A 23156-nucleotide genomic window follows, 5' to 3' on the forward strand; every position below is an offset into this window, starting at 1 on the left:
TCCACCACAGACCCAATTCACATACGGACCGGGGTCAAGCAAGGCTGTCATCGCACCAACGCTCTTCTCGATCTTCCTGGCTGCAAAGCTCCATCTCGCCCTCAGTAAGCTCCCCGCTGGAGTGGAGCTAATCTACAGAACAAACGGGAAACTGTTCAACCTTCGTCGCCTCCAGTCCAGGTCCAAGGTCGTCCCATCCGGTCATCAAATTACAGTATGCAGACGACACTTGCGTCTGCACACACTCTGAGGCCTAACTCCAAACCATCATCAACACCTTCAACGAAGCGTACAAGAGAATGGGCCTTACACTAAACATCCGTAAAACAAAAAGGTCCTCTACCAACCTGCCCCCCACCACACAGTACTGCCCACCGATTATCGAGATCCACAAGGCCTTGGACAGCGTGGACCACTTTCCATACCTCGGGAACCTACTGTCAACAAGGGCAGACGTCGATGACGAAGTCCAACACTGCCTTCAGTGTGCCAGTGCAGCCTTCGGGCGCCTGAGGAAGAGAGCGTTTGAAGACCAGGACCTCAAACCTAGCAACAAGTTCATGGTCTACAGAGCAGTAGTGATACCCACCCTCCTGTATGCTTCAGAGACATGGACCATGTACAGCAGGCACCTCAAAGCATTGGAGATACCACCAACGCTGCCTCCGCAAGATCCTGCAAATCCATTGGCAGGATAGGCGCACCGACGTCTATGTTCTCGCTCAGGCCAACATCTCCAGCATCAAAGTTTTGACCACGCTCGATCAGCTCCGATGGACGGGCCACCCACCCCTTCAACCACCGTCTGCCCCGCCTGTGACAGAGACTGTAGGTCCTGCATTGGACTCATCAGTCACCCGAGAACTCATTTTTAGTGTGGAAGCAAGTCATCCTCGATTCCGAGGGACTGCTCAAGAAGGTAATTGCATTGTATAAAGGCCAAACCTGTATAATTGTAGTAAGACTTCTTTTACTGTTATACTCTAATCCCTTTGCAACAAAAGCTAACATACCATTTGCTTTCCTAATTGCTTGCTGTACCTGCATGTTAACTGTGATTCATGTACAAGGACACCCAGGTCCCTCCGAGTGCAAACATTTCCCAGTCTCACCATTCAAAAAATATTGTCTTTTTGTTTTTCCTACCAAAGTGGATAACTTCACACTTCCCCACATTGTAATCCATTTACCATGTTCTTGCCCAGTCAACCTGTCTATCTCTCTTTGCAGAAGTTGTTCTTATAAACCAAAGCCCGATCTGCCTGCTCAGGTGGGCAATGAAGATTCCATGGCACTATGTGGGAAAAAAAGGGAAGGGGATTTATCCCGGTGTCCTGGCCAATATTTATCCCTCAGTCAACATCAAACAGAATATCTGATTATCACATTACCGTTTGTGGGAGCTTGCTGTGCGTAAATTGGCTGCTGCGTTTCCTACATTACAACAGTGACTACACTTCAATGGCTGTAAATTGATTCGAGATATCCTGAGGTCATGAAAAGTGCTATATAATGACAGTTTTATTACTGTTGGACTTACATGACTTTGCATACCAAAAGGAAACCTATGATAGAATACAACTTGTACAGATTAGTTAAAATCACTCAAATTTCTACACTCCACTCTCAACACCTGTATAGCAATGAACCTGGCTCATTAAAAAAAAAATGAAATCAGAAAGGGTCCTTTAGCACATGAAACCTGCTGCCTCCATCATTATGTGTGCAACTTGTATCGTCATGCCCTCTTAATCTCCAAGTGAAGCAAGTTCCCCAATGGCAACCAAGTAAAAGCAGCAGCCGCAGCTTGCTTTTGTACTCCTCTTTTCAACGTAGAAAATGTCTCCAGGGTGTGTCAGAGGAGAAAAGGAGGTGATGCCCAGTCTCTGCCAGAGGGTTAGGAGAGGAGACTAAAAGCTTGGCCAAAGACATGGGTTTCTGAGGGGAAGGAGGTGGAAAGGGAGAAGGTTCGTGACGGAGTACCGGACAGCAAGGCTAGGTGGCTGCAGGCTCACTGATGGTGACATGAGGGAGGATGCACAGGAGACCAGAGTCAGCGAACAGGGGAGGGGGATGCAGAACTGGAGAAGGTTGCACAGGTAGAGTGGGGTAGGGCTATGTAGGGATCTGTAAATGAGAACAAAAATGTTAAATTCGATCTGTCAGGGGCAGGAGAAAGACAGGGGAGGGGAAGCCAATGAAGCTCAGCTAGGATGGGGGTGATGGACGAGCTGGACTTAGTGTGGAGCAGGATACAGATGGTGGGGATTTGGAGTTTATGGAGGGAGGCCTCAGTAGGAATTGGGGAAGGAAAGTGGTGGTTCAGAATTTCAGCAGCAGTGGGGAGAAGGTAGGGATGTCGGTGAGAGTAAGCAGGCTTGGGGGTGGTTAGGACATGGAAAATCACCATCTTATAACAGTCCAACGTTAAAACCTACATTAGTCAAACTCTGATGTCCAGGATTATCATCTTGTTCACAACAGCACTGTATTGCCTGGATATTTCCAGTGAACACCCATAACAGGACTTGTCTCCACTCTTTCATCTTGCCAATGGATATCATCCATCAGTCACGTACCCTTTTCCTACATTGCTAGCAGAGCTCGCTAACACCCGCTGTTTCAGCACATCCTTCAATGCCTTCTCTTTCCAGACAGCCAGCTAACAGTCTCTTGAATCCATTTCCACTTCAATGACCTTTCCTGGCAATTTAACAGCGACAATTTTGTTTCGGCAGTATAATCTAGCCACATAATATGCCCCTAGAGCCCCATTACCTACAATTACTCTGCACAACACAAATTGTGTCGATTAGCAGTAACGAGTTTCTCTAATTTATGAGCGAATGCACAAGATGTGCACCATTTTTAAGCAACATAGACTGTGATTTACTGAAAAGTTTAGCTAAAGTGTGGTGTAAAACACAGTCTTGAGCAACACATGTAGCTTTTGGTTAGTCTATGGAGCTTGTCCCAGTAACTGAACACATTCAATCCTGTATACACGTGCACAAATCCTTTGGAAACACAATATTTCGCCCAAAATGAAAATATACCATAAACAGAATACAAAATGGCCAAATGCAAAACGCTATTCATTTTGCATGGGCAATTATAACCTACACAACTTGTTCCATTCTCCTCACTAATGAAATATAGAATCATACAGCACAGAAGGAGGCCATTCGGCCCATTGTGCCTGTGCCAGCTCTTTGAAAGAGCTACCCAATTAGTCCCACTCCCCTGCTCTTTACCCATAGCCCGGCACATTTTTTCTTTAAGTGTTTATCCAATTCCCTTTTGAAAGTTACTATTGAATCTGCTTCCACCACCCTTTCAGGCAGTGCATTCCAGATCACAACAACTCGCTGTGTAAAAAAAATTCTCCTATCAGCTCTTGCTCTTTTGCCAATTACCTTAAATCTGTGTCCTCTGGTACCCAGACAATTCTGCCAGTGGAAACAGTTTCTTCTTGTTTACTTTATCAAAACCCTTCATGATTTTGAACACCTCTATTAAATCGCCATAAACAGGCGTTTCACACTATCCACTACAGGACCTGCAGACCAATGCAGCCGTATCCGGTTGCCTGGCAAATGTTCATCCTCATTCTATAATGACACTTTAACTATGAGGGTTGAATTGCTGATCCCATTCTCGCAGCATTGTGCCACAGGCAAAGGGAGCACGGCTGAGAAAATCGGCACTAGCGCTGCATCCCTGTCAGCGACCCGAGCTCCTTTTGAGCTGACCCAAGACTGTCATGGCTTAACCATGGATCACTTCGTATACAGTCTATTCACAAAGCAATTACATTTTCTAGGAATATATAATTTTATTAAATCAAACGGTTTGCCATCCAATAAAGCCATTGTATTGTTGAGCAGAGGAAACCCACCTGACTGGATCCGTGCACTAGGGCACGGCGGGCCTGGGCTGTCTCTATACACTTCCCTCAGAGGCTTGGAAACCTTCGCGCATGCTAGCATCTGCTCTATACAACACAATAAGTGGGCACAAACATCAACAAAAAAAAAAGCAAAATAAGTACACAGAATAAACAAGTTAAATAAATTGTGCTACAGAGCTTTGAACTGAGCGGATATTACGCTAAATTAAAGAACAAATTTGGCCGTGCACACTCACAATTCCTGTCAAACAGGATTTAAATTGCTTAGTGACCGGGAGATGCCAGTAAGCAGGATCAGATGCTGATCAACGATCTGCTTTTTCTTTTTGAAGTATACACCCATATTGGGCAAGGTGCTAGGAAAGAGTTTTGCAACAATTTGAATTAAGCTAAGAAAATTCAGAGGATGTCACAACATGGATTTTCATTTTCCAACCCTCATTATGTCCCGATGATCAATCTTGCAAAGGCTCCCCAAATCCCCCATAAAAAAGGATTTTCAACCCCAGTTTCAGGGCTAATAAAGGCTGAAAGTTTATCTCCCCTCGTCAAAGCTGGTGCAAAAACATCTCATTTCAACTGGAGGTCAGCTAGTCCCCTCCATTCCTAGGTTGAGTAAATTCATCCCTCGTGCCATCTTCTACAATTTTATGCACATTGGTTGCAATTTAATTAATTAATTGTCGCTGGGTCAAAATTCTGGTACTCCCTACCTAACAGGGTGGTGCCTTCACCACTTGGACTGCAGCAGTTCAAGAAGGCCCACTACCACCACCTCAAGTGCAAGGGCAATAAATGCCAGCCTTGCCAGCAACACCCACATCCCAAGAATGGTCACTTGGGTTTTGGAACAGTAGGGAATCAGAGCACTTTCAGGACGTCAAAAGTCAATCCACGTGGAGAAGGAAACAGCCGTGCATCATTTCATTTCCAGTCAAAGGCCAAGTGGAAAAACATGGATTGAAAAGTTCCGCTCTAGTCGAGCAATGCAACTTTCAGAAAGAAAATGGCTCCAAAAAAAACTCATTTCTTGAAACAGTTACTTAGGAAATCCAAATCAGAAATAGTGCCAGAAAACAACACTCCTTAAAACCTACCTCTTTGACCAAGCTTTTGGTCACCTGCCCCAATTTATCCTTGTGGATCGGTGTCAAATTTGTTGTCTTAAAATACTCCTGTGCAGTGCCTTATCAATTTCAAGATGTTTTACTACGTTAAAGGCGCTATATAAATACAAGTTGTTATTGTTATAATTCAGCAGAAGCACAGCAGCTGACAAAAAGACTCCAACACCTTCACAGTCTTCTTCACTCACTGGAATCGGCTGAGTTACAACAGGTTTTCACAAAACTGCCCAGCACTGGAATTTTATTTTAAAAGTAAAAGCGACACCAGACCAAGGTTAAAGCTACAAATTTAGCTTCATTGGATGATTCAATGTTTAGCTCATTACCATTTTAACCACCTTTTGTCATTGCTTTTTAAAAAAAAGTGTGAATATGCTTTACTTTGAAAGCCCCAAGAACTAAATGCATCCCCTTTTCCAGATCCTTTCCATGAGAAAAATGATCAAAAAACCCCGAAATGTGTTGGAGCCATTTGGTAGATAATAAAAACAGACAAGTGCAGTGATGATCTACCACTGACTCTCTCAGCAAGTCTAGTTAAAGATACTGGATAAATAATAAATCAGCCTGCTGAAATTGCTCCTCCTAAGCACTACACAGGGGCCAATAAATCAAGTGTTAGTACTTGACTAAGTGCGCTTTCTTGATGTACTATCCTAGATGGAAGCTTCCTACTGCCTCATTAAGTGTGGAGGGAGTGGTTTAAAGGGATACATTAAAAAAGACAAGTTAAATGAGAATTTTCCATGCACTCCCGACACCAGCCATTCTTGCCTGCGATTTCCTGAGGCATTTCACTTACTGCCTCCTTAACAAATCAGGAAAATAAAAAAGTGAAGAAACAAAAAAAATCTGGCCAGCCACCTTTGTTAAATTGAAATTCTGACTAAAAATGGAAATTACTTGTAAAGGTTTTTGAAAAGAAAGTTTGTTGGAAATGCATTCCATGTCTGAAGTACTGACATCACTTCACCTGAAAACACAAGTGGATAAGAATATTGGTGCTGCGGTAAGGCAGGAGGCTGGTGCTTTCTTGCTCTACAACTTCCAATATGGAACCAAATCAGGAGCACTTGTAAACCAGGACCAAGTGCTTTGCCATTCTGTTGCCTTGCAAACTGCCCCAACATTTGCTGTAAAGCAATTTGGGAAATCCTGAAGATGCGAAAGGCGTTACATAAAGCAAGCTTCAGGGCACCCCAAAGCTCTTTACAGCCAATTAAGTACTTTTGAACAGGAGTCACTGTTGTAATGCAGGAAATGCGGTGCACAGCAAGCTCCCACAAACAGCAATGTGATAATGACCGGGATAATTTGTTTTAGTGGTGTTGGTTGAGGGATGAATATTGGTCAGGACACGAAGCGTGCAAAGCATGGAGATTAACAAATTGCTGTCAACTGACAATTTTGATTCACAATACCAGGTACTGGTTACCTTCAACATTTTAACTGATAGCACCTTGCTATCTCAACCAGCTGGGTGAAAAGTTAGCCCAGAGGTAGGTATTAAGTTTGATGCACAATTTTTCCAAACACGTCACATTTTAAATGCTTTTCTTATATAAACATAGAATATTTTGGAAATATTGATTACATTGAGATTGAGATGTCACTAAAGTCAGGACAGACTTGCTGCAGGATATACCACAGAAATATAGGAGCACTTACAAGTATATAGTTAGAAAGGTAAAAGGTCTGAGAGCAAGGTGAAAAATTGTTTTTACAAACATTTCATTCTTTGGAGGGAAGCAAGAATATAGAATATTAAGGGGTGATCTAATTGAGGTGTTTAAGGTGATTAAAGGATTTGGTAAGGTAGCTAGAGAGAAACTCGTTCCTCTGGTGGGAGAGTCCCGAACAAGGGCTCATAACCTTAAAATTAGAGCTAGACCATTCAGGGATGATGTCAGGAAGCATTACTTCACAAAGGCTAGTGGAAATCTGGAAAACTCTTCCTCCAAAATGCTGTTGAGGCTGGGGGTCAACTGAAAATGTCAAAACTGAGATTGATAGATTTTTGTCACCAAGGGTAACGGAACCAAGGCAGGTAGATGAAGTTAAGATACAGATCAGCCATGAACTCACTGAATGTCGGAACAGGCTCAAGGGGCTGAATGGCCTCCTCCTGTTCCTATCAAAAATCTGTCAATCTGTCTTGAAAGCTCCAATTGTCATTTTAAATTTACAATCCAGTCTTTCAATGACATGCACTGTATATCCCTGCTCCAACGTCATTAAGACATAATTGGGCATAGTACAATAAATCTCTCCAGTTCCAACACTTAATCACACACAGGATTAATTTACTGCTTTTGTACCACCATTTTTGCATAAACAGTTCTGAAGGCGGTGAAAAGGACACCTTCTCTGACAAGCAATTAATGTCCCACAACCCATGAGAACATCAGACAACTCTGCCAATGTCATGATCCATAGAATCAGAGAAAGTTCCAGCACGGAAGGAGGCCACTTGGCCCATCGTGTCCGCGCCGGCCAACAAAGAGCTATCCAGCCTAATCCCACTTCCCAGCTCTTGGTCCGTAGCCTTGCAAGTTACAGCATCCCAAGTGCACATCCAAGTACTTTTTAAATGTGGTTAGGGTTCCTGCCTCTACCACCCTTTCAGGCAGTGAGTTTCAGACTCCCACAACCCTCTGGGTGAAGAAATTTCCCCTCAAATCCCTTCTAAACTTTAAATCTGTGCCCCCTGGTTTTTGACCCCTCTGCTAAGGGAAATAGATCCTTTCTATCCATTTTATCTATGCCCGTCAATTTTATACACCTCACTAAGGTCTCCCCTCAGCCTCCTCTGTTCCAAAGAAAACAGATCTAGCCTATCCAGTCTTTCCTCATAGCTATGATTCTCTACTCCCAGCAACATCTTTGCAAATCTCCTCTGTACTCTCTCTAGTGCAATCACATCTTTCCTGTCATGTGGTGATCCAGGGCTACAGATATATCGCCAGCCACAGGAGTGATAGTAACACCAATGTTAAGTCCACTGACAAACTGCACATTACAGAAACACGTTTGGGAATGCATTCTGACACTGGGCACATACATGGGGTTTAGGTAACATGCCATGCTCTTTGTTCCCCATTTACAAAGTACTCTAAATTATCACAGTAAATGCAGGATTCTCCAACCCATGCTCTCATCAAGCAAGATTCCCTGCTGGGAGGGCAGGTTGATTGAAGTTACCCAATAATACCCATTATTAATAAAGAAAATAGCAATTTGATGTAAAAAAAATTAAAGACACTGTACAATGCTTGCAAGTATCTAGGATAACTCAACTTTGTGTTTACTTGGAGATTGTAAAATCTGACAAATAAACCCATCATAAAAATGTCTCGTTTTGTCAAAGGGAGCAGAGGCAGACTTATCAGCACTCTGATGTGATTACACAGACTACTGACAAGCACAAGGGAACACCATCACCCTCAAGTTCCCCGCCGGGTCGCACACCGGCCTGACTTGGACATATAATGTTGTTCCTCCGTCACTGCTGGGTCAACATCCTGCAACTCCCTACCCAACAGCACTGTGGGAGCACCTTCACTACACAGACTGCAGCGGTTCAAGAGGAAAGCTCACCACCATCACCTTCTCAAGGGGCAACTAGGGATGGGCAATAAATGCCGGTCATGCCAGCAACAACCACATCCAGAGATTGCAGAAATAAAAAACATCCCATCAACTTAGTGGCTACACGAGTAGAAATGATGTGTGCAATGTCATATAAAAGGTGTCGCTTCTTCTGCAAGTGGGATGTGCTGTAGTAGAGATTGTGTAAAGTGACATCCCCAGGATAATACAGAAATATGAGCGATAAAGAGCAACGCTATTAGTCCCAAAAATCCTAGTGAATGCATGGAAGGTATAAACCTTATAGCATTCACAGGTCAACTGTGATAGGCACAATATAATCTGCCAGTAGCTTGTCTTGCATCTAAATTCAGTTGTTAAAAATATTCATTCATATTTTAAATCTACTCAAGTTAACAAAAACAGAGCTCAGCTTACACCTACATCACAGTAGCAAGTTACACACACAGCACACACGTCAATGCTCCCTTTACTAACCAACTTCCTCCCACCATGTTGATTTAAAAAGCTAGTGACTGATTAACAAATTATTTGTTAAAGTGAGAAAGGAAAAGCTCTTCAGGGCCAGAGAACTTTGCCTACTTCCCCTTTCTGCTGGTCACAGCTTGCTACGAGGGTTCGAACATAGACGGAGTAGGCTGAGACAGGAGCTAACTTTTCTCGTTCATTTCTTTCTACATTTTATATCCATTCTCAGGATGTGGGCTGCTGGACATCTTGGGGCGTTAAGGGTTAATAATCAAACTTCCTTGTACATAGAAACAACAGGCTTGCCAAGAACAACAGGATGGCTTTGAGTGTATCATGAGGGGAAAGCATGGCTTGTCTTCTGCTTTTAATGTCTAAATGTTAGCTACAAGTGCTTGTGCAAGGAAATAAGGGACAATAATGATGACCGAGTGATTAAGGTGCAACATTGGTGGCTAGGGTAATAAACATAGGTAGAGGAATCTAGTAACTATATTCTAGAAAGGTAACAGTTAATAAAGCCGGTTCTTCAAAGGATTCAAACACAGTTAAGACAGGAAGACTTGTTTGAAAGGAGTAGCTTTGAAGTAAACAACTACAAATGTTTACATGAAGAGTCGGTTTTTAAAGGATTTGGGAACCGATAAGTCAGGAGGTCTTATCTGTAATGTAGGCAAAATACAGTGTATAAAGGAACATGGTTTTCAACAGTTCTTCGGGGGGCTCAAAATATAGAACTAGAAACCAAAAGTCACTGTACAGTATAGATTGATCACCTACGCCGTATATGAATAAAGTCTGCTCCGTATACTCCACCATCAGGTGTCTCATGCTTGCTCAAAGCACGTCGTTGTGAACCATAGAAGGAAGGAGGTTGACTAACAGTTGAACGTTAACATGGACGCCACTGGCAGGCTGGCATTTATTGCCCATCCTCTAGATGCCCTGGCTTGCTAGGCCACTTTGGTGGGTGGTTAAGAGTCAACCAAGTCAGTGTGGGACTGGAGTCACATAGGCCCGAGCAGGTAAGGACTGGGTAGGATTCCTTCCCTAGAGTCCATTTAGCTGTCGTCAAGCATTTAAAACGGGAGACTCGACACCAACGGGCAGAAGTTTGGCGCCCAGGTTAACCACTCTCCCGAGTGAAACAAGAGCATGGTGGCAGGAAGAGAAACAAGGCAAAGGACCGGCATTAGGGAATGTCTATGAAATAAAGCAAATTAAATTTACAGAACTAAAGTGCAAGGATTGAGGGGGATTACTGCAACTATAAAAAGGAAATTAAAGAGATAATGGGGGGAAAGAAAAATTGATGGTGGGAACATAGGAAAAGGAGGCCATTCAGCCCCTCGAGCCTGTTCCACCAATGAGATCATGGCTGATCTGTTATCTTAACTCCATCTACCCGCCTTGGTTCCGTAGCCCTTAATACCCTTACCCAACAGAAATCTATCAATCTCAATTTTGAAATTTTCAATTGACCCCCTCAGCCTCAACAGCTTTTTGAGGGGGGGGGGGGAAAAAAAAAAAAAGAGTTCCAGATTTCCACTAGCCTTTGTGTGAAGACGTGCTTCCTGACATCACCCCTGAATGGCCTAGCTCTAATTTTAAAGGTTATGCCCCCTTGTTCTGGACTCTCCCACTAGAGGAAATAGGGTAGATAGAGAGAAACTATCAACTCCTTTAATCATCTTAAACACCTCAATTAGATCACCCCTCAATCTTCTATACTCAAGGGAATACAACCCTAGTTTTTACAACGTGTCCTCAATTGCACTCAAGTATAAAACATTTTTTACCGTAAGCACACAAAAAGTACCCACCCAGCAGCTCCAGACGATCCTTGGCCATGATCAAGTTGGTCGTCATCTTACTCTGCAGGCGCTTGGCTCGATCAATCTGCTCACCTGGCAAGGTAGGACATCAATGGATATTTAGCGACAAAAAAAAAAAAACGTTGAAGAATCACCGTCACAGAACACTCAAGTACTGTCATTATGTAACCAGTGTGGAATATGCTCAGGCTGCTCACGCAAGAGAATCAAGGGAATATTAAGGAAATCAAGGGGATAGTGCAGGAAAGTGGAGATGAGGTAGAAGATCAGCCATGATCTTATTGAATGGCGGAGCAGACTCGAAGGGCCAAATGGCCTACTCCTGCTCCTATTTCTTATGTTCTTATGCACCAAAGGTATCTTTAGTCTCAGGCAATTAGGAAACAACAGTTGTAACCAAATAATTGGCTAGCTCTGAAAGGGCATTGTGGCATCAAGAAAAAGAAACTGCTCAATACCAGCCCCCACTGCATCTTAGTGAATGTACTCTATCTTTTCAGTTACTTTTAATCTCCTTCCTATAATGGGAGGGCCCAAAAAACTCAATACTCCAACTGCAGTCTAATTAAGGTTGTGTATTAATTCAAAATGCCTTCCTTACTTCTACATTCTGTGTCTATGGATACAAAACCAAGGATTCAGTTTGTCTTTATCGCATCTGTTTGCACTGCCACCTTTAATGATCCATGGATTTGCACATCATGTACTCCATTTGAAATCTTTCCAATCCAAGAAACTTCCTTTAATTATAAAAGATGTAATAACAGAACACTTAGAAAACAGTGACAGGATCGGACAAAGTCAACATGGATTTACAAAAGGTAAGTCGTGCTTGACTAATCTACTGGAATTTTTGGAGGATATAACTGGTAAAATAGATAAGGGAGAACCAGTGGATGTGGTGTATTTGGACTTTCAGAAGGCTTTCGATAAGGTCCCGCATAAGAGATTAGCGTGTAAAGTTAAGGCACATGGGATTGGGGGCAAGGTATTGACTTGGATAGAGAACTGGTTGGCAGGCAGAAAGCAAAGAGTTGGAATAAACAGGTCTTTTTCCAAGTGGCAGGCAGTGACTAGTGGGGTACCACAGGGATCGGTCCTTGGACCCCAGCTATTCACAATATATATTAATGATCTAGACAAGGGAACTAGATGTAATATCTCCAAGTTTGCAGATGACACAAAGCTGGGTGGGCATGTGTGCTGTGAGGAGGATGCAGAGAAACTCCAGGATGATTTGGACAGGTTGGGTGATTGGGCAAAAGCATGGCAGATGCAATATAACATGGATAAATGCGAGGTTATCCACTTTGGTGGCAAAAACAGGAAGGCAGATTATCTGAATGGCAATAGATTGGGAGACAGGGAAGTGGAATGAGACCTGGGTGTCCTTGTGCACCAGTCGCTGAAGGTAAGCATGCAGGCGCAGCAGGCAAATGGTATGTTGGCCTTTGTAGCGAGAGGATGAGAGTACAGGAACAAGGATGTCTTGCTGCAGTTGTACAGGGCCTTGGTGAGACCACATCTTGAGTAGTGTGCAGTTTTGGTCACCTTATCTGAGGAAGGATGTTCTTGCCATGGAGGGAGCTCAGCAAAGATTCACCAGGCTGATACCTGGGATGGCAGGAATGACGTATGAGGAGAGATTGGGTCGATTGGGCTTATACTCGCTGGAGTTTTAGAAGAATGAGAGGGGGTCTCATTGAAACTTATAAAATTCTGACAGGACTGGACAGACTAGATGCAGGAAGGATGTTCCCGATGGTCAGGGAGTCCAGAACCAGGGGTCACAGTCTAAGGATAAGGGGTAAGCCATTTAGGACAGAAATGAGGAGGAATTTCTTCACCGAGTGGGGTGAACCTGTGAAATTCTCTACCACAGAAGGCAGTAGAGGCCAATTCATTAACTGTATTCAAGAAGGATTGGATATATTTCTTAAGGCTAAAGGGATCAAGGGATATGGGGAGAAAGCAGGGACAGGGTACTGAATTTGGATGATCAGCCATGGTCGCATTGAATGGCCTACTCCTGCTCCTATCTTCTATGTTTAACCCTTATACTTTACGTTCTGCCCTCCAACCATCTTTATCAGTGTTGGCTGCATTCACCTTAATTCCACATGCCATTATAGACTCTTAATATGGGACTTTATCAAATGCTATTTAAAAATACATCTAAACCACATCCACTGCAATGCCTTCATCCATCCTCCTTAGTTCTTCAAAGAATTCTATAAGGTTGATCAAGTTTGAACTGCCTTAGAAATCCATGAAGACTAACCTTGCCGAGCTCCCGCCTCGCCAAATGTTTAGCAATTTCATTCCTTATTACGGAATTGAGTAGTTTATCAATATCAGAAGTAAGACTAAGTGGCATATAATTATTTAAGTCTTATTTATTTTGAAGAGGTGAGTCACATTTGCAGCGGCGGCGGCAGTGCGGACTTGCGGGGGACGAGGTGGCCGAGCAGCGGTGATAAAAGGCAGCAGAGGCCAGGTAGGCCCCACAGCAGCAGCAGTGCGGACCTGCGGGGAACGAGGCGGCGATAAAAGGCGGCAGAGGCCAGGTAGGCCCCACAGCAGCAGCGGCGCTGGCAGTGCAGACCTGCGGGGAACGAGGCAGCCGAGCGACGGTGATAAAAGGTGGCAGAGACCAGGTAGGCTTACCAATCTCAGAGCTTCGAGAGCGGGAGAGAAGTAAAAGTAATCGAAGTGTGATGTCACCAGAAAGCAGGTAAGTGATTGGTTGGTGAGTATTTCTCTTTTTTTTTTTTTTTTATAAAGACTTCAACTCTGTGGTTTATAGTTTCCAGGGTCCCTGCGGTGTTGTGGTGACTGTTGGGAATCCAGGGCCCTTAATTATATCATTTAACTGTAGTGAAATTGGTGGGATTGATTTGTTTAATTTAATTTAAGGATAAGTCATGACAGGAGAGCCCGGCCCCGTAGTATACTCCTCCTGCGCTATGTGGGAATTCAGGGACACTTCCTCTGTCCCTGACAACCATGTGTGCAGGAAGTGTGCCCAGCTGCAGCTACTGAGACTGCATTGCGGCACTGGAGCTGCGATTGAATACATACTGGACCAGTCTTGCAATAGCACGTTTAATCAGTTGGTCACACCGCAGGTAAAGGTTGCACAGGCAGAAAGGGAACGGGTGACCAACAAGCAGAGTAGTAGGTGCAGGCAGGTAGTGCAGGGGTCCCCTGTGGCCATCCCCCTCAAAAACAGATATACCGCTTTGGATACTGATGGGGGGGGGGGGGGGGTTGGCTTACCCAGGGAAGGCAGCAGCAGCCAACTTCCTGGCACCAGGGGTGGTTCTGTTGCACAGGACAGGAGGAAAAAGAGGGGGAGAGCTATAGTAATAGGGAATTCTATTGTAAGGGGAATAGATAGGCGTTTCTGCAGCCGCAAACGAGACTCCAGGATGATGTGTTGCCTCCCTGGTGCAAGGGTCAAGGATGTCCGAGTGGCTGCAGAACATTTTGGAAGGGGAGGGTGAACAGCCAGTTGTCGTGGTGCATATAGGTACCAACGATATAGGTAAAAACCGGGATGAGGTCCTAAAAGCTGAATATAGGGAGTTAGGAGGTAAATTAAAAAACAGGACCTCAAAAAGGTAGTAATCTCAGGATTGCTACCAGTGCCATGTGCTAGTCAGAGTAGAAATAGAAGGATATTTCAGATGAATACGTGGCTAGAGGAATGGTGCAAGGGGGAGGGATTAAAATTCCTGGGACATTGGAACCAGTTCTGGGGGAGGTGGGACTAGTACAAAACAGATGGTTTGCACCTGGGCAGGGCCGGGACCGATGTCCTAGGGGTAGTGTTTGCTAATGCTCTGGGGGAGGGTTTAAACTAAAATGGCAGGGGGTTGGGAACCTGAGCGGGGAGACAGAGGAAAGGGAAACAAGGATAAAAGCAAAAGACAGGAAGGAGAAAAACAAAAGTGGCAGGCAGAGAAATCAAGGGTTTAAATCAAAAATAGCCACAGTAAATAATAATTCTTAAAGATCTAAGAGCTTTAAAAAAACAAGCCTGAAGGCTTTGTGTCTAAATGCGAGTAGCATTCGTAATAAGGTGGATGAATTAGCTGCACAAATATAGAGGTAAACAAATATGATCTGATTGGGATTACGGAAGCATGGCTCCAGGGTGGCCAAGGCTGGGAACTCAACATCCAGGGGTATTCAATATTCAGGAAAGATAGGCAAAAAGGAAAAGGAGGTGGGGTAGCATTGCTGGTTAAAGAGGGGATTAACACAATTGAAAGAAAGGATATTAGCTCTGATGTGGAATCTGTATGGGTAGAACTGAGAAATACCAAGGGGCAGAAAACGTTAGTGGGAGTGGTATATAGACCTCCAAACAGTAATGCGGAGGTCGGGGATGGCATTAAAACAGGAAATTAGAAAAGCATGCAATAAGGGCACAGCAGTTATCATGGGTGACTTTAATCTACATATAGATTGGGCTAACCAATTTAGTAACAATACTGTGGAAGAGGAATTCCTGGAATGTATACGTGATGGTTTCCTGGACCAATATGTCAAGGAACCAACTAGAGATCAGGCCATCTTCGACTGGGTATTATGTAATGAGAAAAGATTAATTAGCAATCTTGTTGTGCGAGGCCCCTTGGGTCAGAGCGATCATAATATGATCGAATTCTTCATTAAGATGGAGTGTGAAATAGTTGACTGAGACTAGGGTCCTGAATTTAAATAAAGGAGACTACGATGGTATGAGGTGCAAGTTGGGTAGGATTGATTGGGGAATGTCACTCAAAGGGTTGACGGTGGATGGGCAATGGCAAACATTCAAAGATCGCATGGATGAACTACAGAATCTGTTCATCCCAGTTTGGCATAAAAATAAAAAAGGTGACTCAACCGTGGCTAACAAGGGAAATTAGGGATAGCATAAGATCCAAGGAGAGCACATACAAATTGGCCAGAAAAAGCAGTAAACCTGAGGATTGGGAGCAGTTTAGGATTCAACAAAGGAGGACAAAGGGATTAATTAAGAGGGAGAAAATAGAGTATGAGAGTAAGCTTGCAGGGAACATAAAAACTGACTGTAAAAGCTTCTATAGATATGTGAAGAGAAAAAGATTGGTGAAGTTACACGTAGGTCCCTTGCAGTCAGAATCAGGGGAATTTATAATGGGGAACAAAGAAGTGGCAGATCAATTAAATACATACTTTGGTTCTGTCTTCACAAAGGAGGACACAAATAACCTCCCAAAGATGTCAGGGAAAATAGGGAGGAACTGATAGAAATCAGTATTTGTAGGGAAATGGTGTTAGGGAAATTGATGGGATTGAAGGCCAATAAATCCCCAGGGCCTGATAATCTACATCCTAGGGTACTTAAGGAAGTGGCCCTAGAAATAGTAGATGCATTGCTGGTCATCTTCCAAAATTCGGTAGACTCTGGAACAGTACCCATCGATTGGCGGGTAGCTAATGTTACCCCACTGTTCAAAAAGGGTGGTAGCGAGAAAACAGGGAATTACAGACCGGTAAGCCTGACATCGGTAGTGGGGAAAATGCTGGAGTCCATTATAAAAGATGTAATAGCAGAGCACTTGGAAAGCAGTGACCGGATCGGACAAAGTCAACATGGATTTACAAACGGTAAAACGTGCTTGACTAATCTACTGGAATTTTTTTGAGGATGTAACTGGTAAAATAGATAAGGGAGAACCAGTGGATGTGGCATATTTGGACTTTCAAAAGGCTTTCGATAAGGTCCCGCATAAGAGATTAGCATGTAAAATTAAGGCACATGGGATTGGGGACAAGGTATTGACTTGGATAGCGAACTGGTTGGCAGACAGAAAGCAAAGAGTTGGAATAAACGGCTCTTTTTCCGAGTGGCAGGCAGTGACTAGTGGGGTACTGCAGGGATCGGTCCTTGGACCCCAGCTATTCACAATATACAGGAAACTGTGTTATCCGGAGGCTAAATGTCCAGCAAGCTCGAGCCACCGGCAAAAATCAGGAGCCGTTTTGTTAGGGCTTTTTTTCCCTCTCAACAGTCAGGCTCTGCAAAGTCTCTGTAGCTTAGCAACAGCTTCAGAGAGACGCTTCCAAGGTACGGGCCGACTGTGTCCGGCAGTTTTGAGGGAACGGCAACAGCTCAGTCCCATCGGTGCCGGATAGCACAAAGTTTCCTGTATATTAATGATCTGGACGAGGGAACTAGATGTAATATCTCCAAGTTTGCAGACGACACAAAGCTGGGTGGGCGTGTGTGCTGTGAGGAGGATGCCGAGAAACTCCAGTATGATTTGGACAGGTTGGGTGATTTGCATCTGCCATGCTTCTGCCCATATAACGTGGATAAATGCGAGGTTATCCACTTTGGTGTCAAAAACAGGAAGGCAGATTATTATCTGAATGGCAATAGATTGGGAGAAGGGGGAAGTGCAACGAGACCTGGGCATCCTTGTGCACCAGTCGCTGAAAGTAAGCATGCAGGTGCAGCAGGCGGTTAAGAAGGCAAATGGTATGTTGGCCTTCGTAGCGAGAGGGTTTGAGTACAGGAACAAGGATGTCTTGCTGCAGTTGTACCGGGCCTTAGTGAGACCACACCTTGAGTATTATGTGCAGTTTTGGTCGCCTTATCTGAGGAAGGATGTTCTTGCCATGGAGGGAGTGCAGCGAAGATTCACCAGGCTGATACCTGGGATGGCAGGAATGACGTATGGAGGAGAGATTGGGTCGATTAGGCTTGTACTCGCTGGAGTTTAGATGAGAGGGGATCTCATTGAAATTTATAAAATTCTAACAGGACTAGACAGACTAGATGCGGGAAGGATGTTCCCGATGGTCGAGGAGTCCAGAACCAGGGGTCACAGTCCAAGGATAAGGGGTAAGCCATTTAGGACAGAGATGAGGAGGAATTTCTTCACCCAGAGTGGTGAACCTGTGGAATTCTCTACCAAAGGCAGCAGTAGAGGCCAATTCATTAAATATTTTCAAGGAGTTGGATATATTTCTGAAGGCTAAAGGGGTCAAGGGATATGGAGAGAAGGCAGGAACAGGGTACTGAATTTGGGTGATCAGCCATGATCTCATTGAATGGCAGAGCAAGCTCGAGGGGCCGAATGGCCTACGCCTGCTCCTATCTCCTATGTTTTTTTTCTATGTTACTTTCTAGTCTTCTGGTACAATTTGCCTTTCTGTAAATTTTGGAAAATTACAGTTAAAGCCTCCATTATTTCTTCCATTGGGATTTCCTGGATATAAAACCATCAGGTCCCAGTTTCTTTTTTATAAATCAACCTCAAGTTTAAGTAACTTCTTCAGTACCATCTCTCTAAACAGTAACCTCCACTAGCTGGTCTACAGCCACCTCTTCTATGGAAACTGTGGTACAGTAGCTATTCAGCATCAGACATTGCTCCACTGTCCACTACAAGCTTGCTTCCTTCATCTCTTAGCAGCCCTACCTTGATTATTCTCTTCAAACTAACGTCTGTACAAAGGAGTTGAATCTATTTCCTCTGCAGGCAGATTCCAGAACATGGAGGCATAACCTTAAAATTAGAGTAAATTAAAGGTCATTTAGCACTTCTACACACAAAGGGTAGTGGAAATCTAGAACTCTCCCTAAAAAGGCTGTGAATCACGTGGGTCAATTGAAGCTTTCAAGACTGAGATCGATAGATTTTTGTTGGGTCAGATTATCAAGGGGCAACGGTCAAAGGCAGATAAATGGAGTTGAGGTACAGATCAGCCATGATCTAATTGAATGGCAGAGCAGGCTCAAGGGCCTGAACGGCCGACTCCTGTTCCAATGTTCCTACAATGTATTTTTATTGCCTTTTGTTATTTTGCTAATTTTCTCTGAGTCCCTCGTGGCCCTTCTAATCTCCCTTTTGTAACATTTCTATATCCTTTATAGCTGCCCTGCCTTTCATTATCTGCCCTGTAAGCACTGAAAGCTAAGTGTAACACACATCATGTTAACTGAAATAGATGAATATAGAGCTGGGATATAGTGTTCGACTTCCCCAAAATAGTATGATTGCTCAGTAAACAACCCAACTCCGTAACATCGTATGATGCACTGCTTTTGGTCACATGGCATGAGGCAGAGAGTTAAACTCACTGGGTAGACCAACAGCAAGAACTGAAGGTAAACCCCAATGGAGAATGCTCGGGAAAAGGTAGCAACACCTCTGAATAAAAACAGCTGGGACTGTTCTCCAAACTGGAAGCAAACGCCTGGGGTTCAAATAAATAAGCAGAAAGACATGCAAACCACAGTGATAGGTTGACCTCATACTTTGCTATTGCTTGTTCTTTGGTGCAATATGTGCCATGCTATGATGCCCAATGCACTTTAGGTGATCACTTCGCCCAATATCTGGTATGTCTACAAGACTGAAAAAGCACCTTTAATGCGGCATGCCATCCCAAGACAGTTCATAAAAAGGGGGAATTGGGAATAAAACAGACAGGAGTTTGGAGAAGATTTAGTGGGGGTTGACCAAAGGCACAGTGGAAGAGTTCAGTTTTGAGGAGACTTTTGAAGATAGGGAGAGGTGTAGTGAGGCAGAGAATTCCAGAGCTCAGAGGTCATGACTGCTGCCAAAGGAGGGGTAGAGAGTGGGTGATGTACAGCAGAGCAGAGTCAGGTAAGCAGAGATGGTGAGCTGGGGTACTGGACCCAAGAAGGTTGCAGAGATAGGCAAAAGCCTTCTGTGCCTAGTGACAAAGCAACTAATTTCTTCCACTGCTGTCTGTCCAGACCAAGATATTTGACACCATCGGAGTATCATTTTGCCTTACATCCAGCAGATGGTGGTTTTTCCATTTGGGCCTGGAATTGCCACATGATTTCTGCCCAGCAGCTTAATCTAGGCAAAATCATTTCAAATATCGCAAAAGGTCGTGGCATTTTAAACACAAGCGAGTAGCGCCTGTAAACACTGTACACTCAAGTATCCGGGTAGCTTCACCTTGCCAAAACTAGCGCAGTGTCCAGTGCAATTTGCTGATTGCACCCCTAGGAGGTAACTCCAGGCCTTGAGGTTTATATTTGCAAGTCTGCAACAGACTTGTTTCTAGGTTGTTTCCCCGTAATGAAAGGCATTTTTACGTGGACAGGCCAAGGAGGGATCTGTAAATGAGGATGTGGATTCTGAAATCAATGCACTGGGGGATGGGCAGCCAGTAGAACTCGAAGCATCAGTAGGACTGATGGCGGAGTTTTGGACAAATTGAAATTTGTGCATGGTGGAGTTCAGTAAGCCAAGAGAGCACTGGGGAAGGTGGGCTTGGAGATTACGAAGGCATGGACAAGGGTTCCAGTTATGGAAATCAGCAATCTCAAAACTAATGTCAAACACATGCTGAAGACAGTGAAGAATGAGAGAGATATTACATGAGTTACAGTTAACCGACAGTACCAATGCAAAAACCCGTGTCATTTTGGGTAATAAGCCCAATTAGTGTATGGAGCTTATTATAAGATATGTGCCATCAACAAAAGGAGAGGTTAAGCTATCTTTCAATAACCAAGCTGGCAACTAGAATTTCTCCAGGTTCAGTTGCTACTTTTTACCCACCTCTCCCCAAGAGGCCAGAATTGGAGGAGTGCAGAGATCTCAACGGCTGTCGGGCTCGAAGAGGTTACAGAGATAGAGAGATGCGAGGCCATGGAGGGATTTGAACACAAGGCTGAGAATTTTAAAATCAAGACATTGCTGGACCGGGAGCCAATGTAGGTCAGCGAGCACAGGTGTGATGGGTGAACGGGACTATATGCAAGTTCGATACGGGCAGCAGAGTTTCGGATGAGCTCAAGTTTATGGAGGGTAGAAGGTCTGCCAGGAGAGCATTGGAATAGTCATGTCTAGAGGTAACAAATGCATGGATGAGGGTTTCAGCAACTGATGAGCTGAGGCAGGGGCAGAGACAGGCAATGTTAGAGGTGGAAGGAGGCAGTGGGGGGGGGGGGGGGGGTCGAGAGAGCTGGCAGTGAGGTAGAGCTGGGTCATCAGTGTACCTGTGGATCCTGACGCTGCGTTTTTGAATGTTGCCGCCGAGGGGCAGCATGTAGATGAGAAATAGGAGGGGATCGAGGATAGATCCTTGGGGGACTCCAGGGGTAAATGGTGCATGAGCAGGAAGAGAACATGTGATTACACTTCAAAAGTACTGAGGATATCCTAAAGCACTCTGCAGCCAAAGATCATGAAAGACACTATATAAATGCAAGTTCTTTCTTTATGCTTGACAGTTCCTTCAAGGCAAATATTTCATTACTGACTCAATGAAAACAGCTAATCTTCTTGAAACAAACTCTGAAAACCATTAGCACTAGACACTATATACTTTGTGTTCTTGCCTTTGAAGTCTATGCCGGCAAAGATACAGTTTGTGAAAAGTCTATTTTAGGCATCAAAGCTTACAGCATTTTGCATGACTGCAGTCCTTTGTGATTGGCATATACCATGAAGCCACCAAGGGTCTTCTTTTCCCCCCCACACAATGTGGAAATCTGAATTTCTCTCCACCAAAACGCTTTGGATGGTGGGTCAATTGAAGCTTTCGAGACGGAGTGCGATAGATTTTTGTTAGGCAAGGGTATCATCATGCGATAGGGATCAGAAGCGGAGACCTGGAGTTGAGATACAGATCAGCGATGATCTGATTGAATAGTGGAACAGGCTTGAGGGGCTGAATGGCCTACTTCAGTTCCTAGTGAGGCAACGGTGAATAACTGCAGCAGAGTGTAGTTTTGTCGTGCATAGCTGCTCAGGACTGTACACCTTTGCTTACAAAGAAGGAACAGGTCAGATGCCTCAAATCACTTGTCAAGTCCATTTACAAAATAGGAACAGGAGTAGGCCATTCAGCCCCTTGAGCCTGTTCTGCCATTCAATTAGATCATGGTTGATCTGTATCTTAACTCAATCTACTCGTCCTGGTTCTGTATCCCACAATGCCCTTGCCTAACAAAAATCTATCACTCAGTTTTGAAATTTTCAATTGACCCCCAGCATCAACAGATTCTTGGGGGAGAGTTTTCCACTAGCCTGTGTGTGAAGCAGTGCTTCCTGACATCACCCCTGAATGGCCTGGCTTTAATTTTAAGGTTATGCCCCCTTGTTCTGGACTCCGCCACCAGAGGAAACAGTTTCTCTCTATCTACCCTATCAACTCCTGTAATCATCTTTAACACCTCAATTAGATCAGCCCTTAATCTTCTATATGCAAGGGAATACAAGCCTAGTCTTGGTAACCTGTCCTCATAATTTAACCCTCTTAGCACCGGTATCGTCCTGGTGAATCTGCACTGCACCCCCTCCAAGGCCAATATATCCTTCTTCTGGTGCAGTGCCCAGAACTGAACACAGTACTCCAGACAATGTCTAACCAGAGCTCTGTACAGCTGTAACATAACTTCCACCTCTTTGTATCGCCAACTTCCACCTCCTTGTATCGCCCTCTTGCAATAAAGGCCAACATTCCATTAGCCTTTTTAATTATTTTATATCTGTCCACTAGCTTTAGTGATTACTGTACTTGGACCCCTAAATCTCTCTGCTCCTCCACAGTTCCGGCTTCTCACCATTTAGAAAATACTTTGATCTCTCTCTCTTAGGTCCAAAGTGGATGACCTCTCACTTTCCTGCAGTAAACTCCATCTGCCACAGTTTTACCCACTCACTTAATCTATCAATGGACTTAGCAAATGATGGAAGATCTACTGCTCCCTTAGGCCAGGGCTTTGAGAGCTGTGAGGCACACACCAGGAGAAGCAAAAGCACAGGCCCAAATTCACAGGACTCAGAATCCAGATACTACACACCAAGCCTGAAATGGGCCCAGACTGCCACTGTGCACTCACCTTTCATTGGCTGCTCATACTGAAGCTGCGCACTATTGGTCACTTCCCCTTTCAATCACTGTCCAGGGACTGTGCCAGCTTTCTGCATGACACGGGGCTCCCAGTCAATCTTCTACTTAAAAAAAGCAAACAGCAGCAACAGATACAGCAGGGTGCCCTTGTACATGGCACTGAGGAAGTCAGCTGGGAGAAGATAACTGAAGTTGGGAGTCACCTACAGTTTGAAAGAGCAGCTACAAAGTCCTGAACTGTCAGTGATATTTCACTGACTAGTATTTACATCCAGAAGTAAATTGTACGTTAATTCTAGACAGCCAAGCACCGATTGCTAC

General features: G+C 44.2%; 1 protein-coding gene across 3 annotated transcripts in view; it reads right to left on the minus strand.

Moving 5' to 3' along the window:
* The window catches only part of spast (spastin), a 72652-nt gene that overhangs the window by 43718 nt on the left and 5778 nt on the right, over positions 1-23156 (minus strand). The window contains exons 3-4 of one of the 3 annotated variants that reach the window (XM_085996739.1): positions 10938-11021; positions 3899-3994 (exon numbers count right to left, since the gene is read on the minus strand). In XM_085996739.1, the coding sequence (XP_085852865.1) occupies positions 3899-3994; positions 10938-11021 (180 nt within the window). The remainder of the gene's footprint in view (positions 1-3898; positions 3995-10937; positions 11022-23156) is intronic. The other 2 variants (XM_085996740.1, XM_085996741.1) reach the window with 2 other exon arrangements.

Source organism: Somniosus microcephalus, chromosome 9, assembly GCF_052327205.1.
Source record: "Somniosus microcephalus isolate GS21.2 chromosome 9, FLI_Smic_1.0, whole genome shotgun sequence".
Lineage (NCBI taxonomy): Eukaryota > Metazoa > Chordata > Chondrichthyes > Squaliformes > Somniosidae > Somniosus > Somniosus microcephalus.